The sequence below is a fragment of the Lolium rigidum genome, unplaced genomic scaffold (assembly GCF_022539505.1).
Source record: "Lolium rigidum isolate FL_2022 unplaced genomic scaffold, APGP_CSIRO_Lrig_0.1 contig_36661_1, whole genome shotgun sequence".
Classification (NCBI taxonomy): Eukaryota; Viridiplantae; Streptophyta; class Magnoliopsida; order Poales; family Poaceae; genus Lolium; species Lolium rigidum.
The window spans coordinates 1-9633 of record NW_025900358.1 but is presented as its reverse complement, the minus strand read 5'-3'; the positions used below and the strand labels follow the sequence as shown (position 1 = coordinate 9633).

The window sequence follows — 9633 nt, the reverse complement described above, 5'->3', positions numbered from 1 at the left end:
GATGTAGGGCTGAATTGTGATCCTACTCTCGGCCGGCGAAACTCGTCTTCAAGATCACAAACATGGCCATCTCGAAATCATCGTCGTCTTCTTCTTCCTCCTCCTCTGACCAAGAGTCATCGAAGATGAACTCCGCCAACCTCTTCATCTAAATTATACAATTACCTATGTTAAATTTAATTGACAAAACCAAAAACAAGAAAAATAGCAAAAAAAGAAACCCACCTAGAAAAATAGTTGAACACTTGGCGGGTAGGGAAGGTTAGATCATCAGCCGATGTCGTAGAGCTAGCGCCGAAGCTGCATGTGGGCATGCGGGTTGAATGCGACCGGCGGGGCTCAGTGGACGAAGATGCCACTCCAACCTCGGTCGTCGGTTGCACACGAAGCTCATCGCAACCGAAATACGTAAGTCGGGATTTCGCTGATCTCCCTCTCGATTCCTGCGGCGCTAGCTCTGTAGCCGAACAATGGCATCTCTCTCCACCATCTTCTCTATTTTGCACAAAATCGAGCTCGTTGTGGCTCCTTTTGCACCAAGTCAGAGAAATCGATGCGACGGCGACGACGGAGATATCGGTCGACTTCGGTGACAACGAGCGACTTTGGGTGGTGCGGGAGCGCGGCAGAGGGTTCAAGATGTTGGGGAAGGCGATTGGTGGTCAACAGAGACATCGCTGGTGGTGTAGCGGGGTGGAGGGGGAGAGCGCCAGCGCGTGTGGGAGGACAGAAGTTATACTCGGCTAGGTGCAATTTAAAGGAGTAAAACCGAAATTTTAGCCAGCGTGACCAATTATATAGATATGGTTAGAGATGCTCTAACTAGACTCAAAATCCGCAATGCAGCTTGTGTTACCGATAGGTGTGTGAGTATAAAACGAAAACTTGGTGGTGCAGGGACCCGGAGCTAGCGAAGAAGATCGGAGCGGCGACGGCGCTGGAGGTGAGGGCGACGGGGATCCCGTACGTGTTCGCTCCGTGCGTGGCGGTGTGCAGGGACCCCAGGTGGGGCCGGTGCTACGAGAGCTTCAGCGAGGACCCCAAGGTGGTGCAGCTCATGGCCTCCGTCATCTCGGGCCTCCAGGGCGAGATCCCCTCGGGCGGCCGCCGCGGCGCGCCGTTCGTGGCCGGCGGCGGGAAGCGCAACGTCGCGGCGTGCTCGAAGCACTACGTCGGCGACGGCGGCACGGCCGGCGGTGCCAACGAGGGCGACACGGCGGCCACCTTCCACGAGCTGCTCAGCGTCCACATGCCGCCCTACTACACCGCCGTCGCCCAGGGCGTCTCCACCGTCATGGTCTCTTTCTCTGGCTGGAACGGCGCCAAGATGCACGCCAACCGTTTCCTCATCACCGACTTCCTCAAAACCACGCTCAGATTCAGGGTCTCTCTCTTGATTTCTCTCTGCAATCTGTTCATTTCATAGAATCTGTTAAGAACCTTTCGACCCCTTCAGGGTTTCGTGATCTCGGATTGGGGAGGGATTGAGAGGATAACGACACCTAAAGGTGCCGACTACATGCTGTCCGTCAAGCTGTCGATTATGGCCGGCATTGACATGGTGAGTGGGTACTGATCACGTGTCAAGTTCACCACTGCAACTGTTACTGTGAGTGTACAACTTAACATCCGGCCGATCACGTCTTTCAGATCATGATCCCGTACACGTACACAGAGTTCATCGACGACCTCAGCACGTTGGTGAAGAACGGCACGATCCCAATGAGCCGGATCGACGACGCCGTCCGTCGGATCCTCCGTGTCAAGTTCACCATGGGCCTCTTCGAGAACCCTTACGCCGACAACAGCCTCGCCGGCGAGCTCGGCAAACAGGAGCACCGCGACCTGGCGCGGGAGGCCGTGAGGAAGTCCCTCGTCCTGCTCAAGAACGGCAAGCCCGGCGAGAAACCGCTCCTGCCGCTGCCCAAGAATGCCGGCACCATCCTGGTCGCCGGCAGCCACGCCCACAACCTCGGCTACCAGTGCGGCGGCTGGACCATCACCTGGCAGGGCGTCGGCGGCAACAACCTCACCACCGGTAAGGATCAAATCAAGATCGAAACTGGAACCGTACGTTCATGTGAATCTAACTAATAATGTGAACGCACGCAGGGACTACGATCCTCGAAGGCATCAAGCGCACCGTTGGGCACGGCACGGAGGTGGTCTACTCAGAGAACCCCGACGCCGGCTTCATGCGGCAGAACGAGGCCCGCTTCGACTACGCCGTCGTGGTCGTCGGCGAGCCGCCCTACGCCGAGTCGTTCGGCGACAACCACAACCTGACCATCCCGGCGCCAGGGCCAAGCGTGATCCGGGATGTGTGCGGCAGCGTCCGGTGCGCCGTGGTGCTGGTCTCCGGCAGGCCTCTGTTGGTGGAGCCGTACATGGGCGCGATCGACGCGCTGGTGGCGGCGTGGCTGCCGGGGACGGAGGGGCAGGGCGTGAGCGACGTGCTGTTCGGCGACTACGGCTTCACCGGGAAGCTGGCGCGCACGTGGTTCCGATCGGTCGAGCAGCTGCCGATGAACGTCGGCGACGCGCGGTACGATCCCTTGTTCCCGTTCGGATTCGGGCTCCAGACACGCGCCTACGGCCGCTGACATGGCTGACATGAAAGGTTTGGACTTGTCGATGCGCCTGCCCAAGGCTTGCAGTAGAGTATCAAACATGGAATGGATTAGTAGTTTGAGAATTTGTGAATCTGTATAATAAAACTGAGAGATCATCAAGTTAGAGCGTGATCCAAATCCAATGGTGCTTTTGGATCAAATCATCAAACCTTGAGTGCACCGACGTGCCCACCACCCCACACACACCCAGACCGTATATCTTTGGAAATTGCATTTTCGTCGGTTTTTTTAGACCGTGATTACTGATTAGTAAACTTGGATATTCTATAATTACCTCACACAGCTACACCTACTTTATAGTTTTAAAAACTACGAAAAGTCACAAATATAGGCATGAGATAGAAACTTACAATTGCACATTTTCTCAGCAAGTTATAAATAGTTACTACCACTACAAAAATCACAAAATCACAAATCGTCGTGTTTAAGTTTCAATATTTGGAACTTGGTATGAAGCCAAAACCTTTTTATGCATGATTTTTGTATCATATTTAAGTTTTAAAAAAATACACGTGGATACTTGTATCCAATCTCTACATGCAGGTTGTTTCCATGATTTTTTCTGAAACTTATAAATACGATTTTTACAGGTGTTTAAAAGTGGGTACCAGTGTACCAGGTTCCAAAAATTCCTCTCTTTTTCTGAGAGAAGGTTCCGAAAAAATCCTCTTAGTGTCCATTAGCAGGCTATATGCTAACATCCTCAAATAATTCAACCTACAACACCAAATAATGTACACAAGCATGGCATGTATCTTTTTTAGGATCTCGTTAAGCTTTTGATATTGGCATCCCTTACTCTTCCGGTCGATAGTAGCATCCATTGGGCCATCGCCGAGCCCCGAAGAAACATAGAATTTTGGCAATGATTCCTAGAATGGGGGAATTTGTTGAATTCTTCCTTGCACCAGGTGGGACGATGGCTAACAAAGTGACTTGGTTTTTGTTTGCTTCTATTTCCTGATCACTTTTCTGAACCAAGATTTTTTTTTAATAAAGGGAACATATTAATATCAAAAGATATTGATGACCACAAGTATAGGAGATCGCAATAGTCTTCGAGGGAAGTGAAACCCAAATTTATTGATTTGATACAATGGGAGACAAAGAATACTTATAAGCCTTAACAGCGGAATTTTCAATTCAGCTGCACCTGAAAAAGCGCTAGTAACAGGGGTGATGTGAAAGCAGCAGTAATATGAGAGTAATGACAATAATAACACAACAGCAGTAGCAGTAACGCAGAGGAGATGACACCGGAAAATATTCCAGTGCGTAGTTGACTGTAGAGCAATGATGATGACAGGAGGACCGGGGTTCCCAGCTATCTACACTAGTGGTAACTTGATACGCGTACAGCACGCGTCCGTTGGGAACCCCAAGAGGAAGGTGTGATGCGTACAGCGGCAAGTTTTCCCTTAGAAAGAAACCAAGGTTTATCGAACCAGGAGGAGCAAAGAAGCACGTTGAAGGTTGATGGCGGCGGGATGTAGTGCGGCGCAACACCAGGGATTCCGGCGCCAACGTGGAACCTGCACAACACAACCAAAGTACTTTGCCCCAACGAAACAGTGAGATTGTCAATCTCACCGGCTTGCTGTAACAAAGGATTAGATGTATAGTGTGGATGATGATTGTTTGCAAAGAACAGTAAAGAACAATAGCAGCAGATTTGTATTTCATATGTAAAAGAATGGACCGGGGTCCATAGTTCACTAGAGGTGTCTCTCCCATAAGATAAATAGCATGTTGGGTGAACAAATCACAGTCGGGCAATTGACAAATAGAGAGGGCATGACCATGCACATACATGATATGATGAGTATTGTGAGATTTAATTGGGCATTACAACAAAGTACATAGACCGCTATCCAGCATGCATCTATGCCAAAAAGTCCACCTTCAGGTTATCATCCGAACCCCTTCCAGTATTAAGTTGCAAACAACAGACAATTGCATTAAGTATGGTGCATAATGTAATCAATAACTACATCCTCGGACATAGCATCAATGTTTTATCCCTAGTGGCAACAGCACATCCACAACCTTAGAACTTTTTGTCACTGTCCCAGATTTAATGGAGGCATGAACCCACTATCGAGCATAAATACTCCCTCTTGGAGTTAAGAGTAAAAACTTGGCCAGAGCCTCTACTAATAACGGAGAGCATGCAAGATCATAAACAACACATAGGTGATAGATTGATAATCAACATAACATAGTATTCTCTATCCATCGGATCCCGACAAACACAACATATAGAATTACAGATAGATGATCTTGATCATGTTAGGCAGCTCACAAGATCCGACAATGAAGCACATGAGGAGAAGACGACCATCTAGCTACTGCTATGGACCCATAGTCCAGGGTGAACTACTCACTCATCACTCCGGAGGCGACCATGGCGGTGAAGAGTCCTCCGGGAGATGATTCCCCTCTCCGGCAGGGTGCCGGAGGCGATCTCCGAATCCCCGAGATGGGATTGGTGGCGGCGGCGTCTCAGTAAGGTTTTCCGTATCGTGGCTCTCGGTACTGGGGGTTTCGCGACGAAGACTTTAAGTAGGCGGAAGGGCAACGCGGGGGGCCACACGAGGGCCCCACACACCAGGGCCGTGCGGCCAAGGGCCAGGCCGCGCCGCCCTGTTGTGTCGGCGCCTCGTGGACCCACTTCCTTTCCCCCTCGGTCTTCTGGAAGCTTCGTGCAAAAATAGGACCCTGGGCGTTGATTTCGTCCAATTCTGAGAATATTTCTTTGTAGGATTTCTGAAACCAAAAACAGCAGAAAACAGCAACTGGCTCTTCGGCATCTCGTTAATAGGTTAGTGCTCGGAAAATGCATAAATACGACATATAATGTGTATAAAACATGTAGATATCATCAATAATGTGGCATGGAACATAAGAAATTATCGATACGTCGGAGACGTATCAGCATCCCCAAGCTTAGTTCCTGCTCGTCCCGAGCAGGTAAACGATAACAAAGATAATTTCTGGCGTGACATGCCATCATAACCTTGATCATACTATTGTAAGCATATGTAATGAATGCAGCGATCAAAACAATGGTAATGACATGAGTAAACAAATGAATCATAAAGCAAAGACTTTTCAATGAATAGTACTTCAAGACAAGCATCAATAAGTCTTGCATAAGAGTTAACTCATAAAGCAATAAATCAAAGTAAAGGTATTGAAGCAACACAAAGGAAGATTAAGTTTCAGCGATTGCTTTCAACTTATAACATGTATATCTCATGGATATTGTCAATGTAAAGTAATATAACAAGTGCAATATGCAAGTATGTAGAAATCAATGCACGAGTTCACACAAGTGTTTGCTTCTTGAGGTGGAGAGAAATAGGTGAACTGACTCAACATAAAAGTAAAAGAAAGGTCCTTCAAAGAGGAAAGCATCGATTGCTATATTTGTGCTAGAGCTTTTATTTTGAAAACAAGAAACAATTTTGTCAACGGTAGTAATAAAGCATATGTATCATGTAAATTATATCTTACAAGTTGCAAGCCTCATGCATAGTATACTAATAGTGCCCGCACCTTGTCCTAATTAGCTCGGATTACCGGGATTATCGCAATACACATGTTTTAACCAAGTGTCACAAGGGGTACCTCTATGCCGCCTGTACAAAGGTCTAAGGAGAAAGCTCGCATTTGGATTTCTTGCTTTTGATTATTCTCAACTTAGACATCCATACCGGGACAACATAGACAACAGATAATGGACTCCTCTTTGATGCATAAGCATGTAGCAATAGTTAATGTTCTCATATGAGATTGAGGATATATGTCCAAAACTGAAACTTCCACCATGATTCATGGCTTTAGTTAGCGGCCCAGTGTTCTTCTCTAACAATATGCATGCTCTAACCAATAAAGTGGTAAATCTCCCTTACTTCAGACAAGACGGACATGCATAGCAACTCACATGATATTCAACAAAGAGTAGTTGATGGCGTCCCCAGGAACATGGTTATCGCACAACAAGCAACTTAATAAGAGATAAAGTGCATAAGTACATATTCAATACCACAATAGTTTTTAAGCTATTTGTCCCATGAGCTATATATTGCAAAGGTAAAGGATGGAAATTTTAAAGGTAGCACTCAAGCAATTTACTTTGGAATGGCGGAGAAATACCATGTAGTAGGTAGGTATGGTGGACACAAATGGCATAGTGGTTGGCTCAAGGATTTTGGATGCATGAGAAGTATTCCCTCTCGATACAAGGTTTAGGCTAGCAAGGTTATTTGAAACAAACACAAGGATGAACCGGTGCAGCAAAACTCACATAAAAGACATATTGTAAACATTATAAGACTCTACACCGTCTTCCTTGTTGTTCAAAACTCAATACTAGAAATTATCTAGACTTTAGAGAGACCAAATATGCAAACCAAATTTAGCAAGCTCTAGGTGTTTCTTCATTAATAGGTGCAAAGTATATGATGCAAGAGCTTAAACATGAGCACAACAATTTCCAAGTATCAAATTATTCAAGACATTTTAGAATTACTACATGTAGCATTTCCCAATTCCAACCATATAACAATTTAACGAAGAAGATTCAACCTTCGCCATGAATACTATGAGTAAAGCCTAAGGACATATTTGTCCATATGCAACGACGGAGCGTGTCTCTCTCCCACACAATGAATGCTAGGATCCATTTTATTCAAACAAAAACAAAAACAAACCGACGCTCCAAGCAAAGCACATAAGTTGTGATGGAATAAAAATATAGTTTCAGGGGAGGAACCTGATAATGTTGTCGATGAAGAAGGGGATGCCTTGGGCATCCCCAAGCTTAGACGCTTGAGTCTTCTTAAAATATGCAGGGGTGAACCACCGGGGCATCCCCAAGCTTAGAGCTTTCACTCTCCTTGATCATATTGTATCATCCTCCTCTCTTGATCCTTGAAAACTTCCTCCACACCAAACTCGAAACAACTCATTAGAGGGTTAGTGCATAATAAAAATTAACATGTTCAGAGGTGACATAATCATTCTTACCACTTCTGGACATTGCACAAAGCTACTGGACATGGAACAAAGAAATTCATCCACCATAACAAAAGAGGCAATGCGAAATAAAAGGCAGAATCTGTCAAAACAGAACAGTCCGTAAAGATGGATTTTATTGAGGCACCATACTTGCTCAAATGAAAATGTCCAAATTGAATGAAAGTTGCGTACATATCTGAGGATCACGCACGTAAATCGGCATATTTTTTTGAGCTACCTACAGAGAGGCAGGTCGAAATTCGTGACAGCAAAGAAATATGTTTCTGCGCAGTAATCCAAATCTAGTATGAACCTTACTATCAAAGACTTTACTTGGCACAACAATGCACAAAACTAAGATAAGGAGAGGTTGCTACAGTAGTAAACAACTTCCAAGACTCAAATATAAAATAAAAATATTGTAGTAAAAATATGGGTTGTCTCCCATAAGCGCTTTTCTTTAACGCCTTTCAGCTAGGCGCAGAAAGTGTATATCAAGTATTATCAAGAGATGGTGCATCGACATTACCTTGGGTGTTGGGAGTTTTCTCAACCATGCATAGTATGTTGGATACATAAGTTTCAGCAGCTCCCTTTTCATTAGTCTTGGACTTGCTACTCTCATCAAACAAATTTTCAGGAACAAGCCAAGCATAATTATCATCTAGAGCTTCATGCATCGCTAGGAGCTTACATGGTATTGGTGCTTTAATCTCTCCACCATCATTAACATTATTAGTGTACCTTATTCTATCCATATCCATTTTTTCAAGTGTTCTTTTAAAATCGGTGATCATACCAAACCTCTCATGCTTAGTAAAAACTTTTCTAGCTTCTTTAGCTATATCCGCAAATTCCCGCACTAAGACTTTTAGAACAAAATCTCTCTTCTCTCCCCGCTCCATATCAGAAAGTGTAAGAAACATGTGTTGTATCATGGGGTTGAGACTAATAAATCTAGCTTCCATCATGCGTACCAAACAAACAGAGGCATCTTCATAAGTAGGGACAGCTTTTGCAAGGGGTATATCTTTAAGATCTTCATGCATACTAACATGGGTGAAAAATTCTTCTATATTATCTCTTCCAATTATAGACCCTTGTCCCACAGGTATATCTTTTACAGTAAAATTAAAAGGAAACATGTTGAAATAAGTAAAGCAAATGCAAGTAACGAATTTTTTTTGTGTTTTCGATATAGAGTGCAAGACAGTAAATAAAGTAAAACTAGCAACTAATTTTTTTGTGTTTTGATATAATGCAGCAAACAAGAAAGTAAATAAAATAAAGCAAGACAAAAACAAAGTAAAGAGATTGGATTGTGGAAACTCCCCTTGCAGCGTGTCTTGATCTCCCCGGCAATGGCGCCAGAAAATATGCTTGATACGCGTACAACACTCGTCCGTTGGGAACCCCAAGAGGAAGGTGTGATGCGTACAGCGGCAAGTTTTCCCTCGAGAAGAAACCAAGGTTTATCGAACCAGGAGGAGCCAAGAAGCACGTTGAAGGTTGATGGCGGCGGGATGTAGTGCGGCGCAACACCAGGGATTCCGGCGCCAACGTGGAACCTGCACAACACAACCAAAGTACTTTGCCCCAACAAAACAGGTGAGGTTGTCAATCTCACCGGCTTGCTCGTAACAAAGGATTAGATGTATAGTGTGGATGATGATTGTTTGCAAAGAACGATGAAGAACAATAGCAACAGATTTGTATTTCGGATGTAAAAGAATGGACCGGGGTCCACAGTTCACTAGAGGTGTCTCTCCCATAAGATAAATAGCATGTTGGGTGAACAAATTACAGTCGGGCAATTGACAAATAGAGAGGGCATGACCATGCACATACATGATATGATGAGTATTGTGAGATTTAATTGGGCATTTGATACGTCCAAAACGTATCTACTTTCCCGAACACTTTTGCTATTGTTTTGCCTCTAATTTGTGTATTTTGGATGCAACTAACACGGACTAAC

The 9633-nt window shown here is 45.1% G+C and overlaps 1 protein-coding gene across 1 annotated transcript; it reads left to right on the top strand.

Moving 5' to 3' along the window:
- Window positions 1–304: 304 nt before the first annotated feature.
- Window positions 305–2603, top strand: LOC124681227 (beta-glucosidase BoGH3B-like). The gene is made up of 5 exons (XM_047216162.1): window positions 305–408; window positions 898–1384; window positions 1457–1561; window positions 1651–2038; window positions 2113–2603. The coding sequence occupies exons 1-5, from the start codon at window positions 305–307 to the stop codon at window positions 2601–2603; spliced, it is 1575 nt and encodes a 524-aa protein (XP_047072118.1).
- Window positions 2604–9633: the final 7030 nt, after the last annotated feature.

Coding starts and splice junctions, on each gene's coding strand:
- LOC124681227 (XM_047216162.1), top strand. CDS start 305: ATGTGGGCATGCGGGTTGAATGCGACCGGCGGGGCTCAGTGGACGAAG. Junction 409..897: donor GCTCATCGCAACCGAAATAC/GTAAGTCGGGAT, acceptor TTGGTGGTGCAG/GGACCCGGAGCTAGCGAAGA. Junction 2,039..2,112: donor CGGCAACAACCTCACCACCG/GTAAGGATCAAA, acceptor GAACGCACGCAG/GGACTACGATCCTCGAAGGC.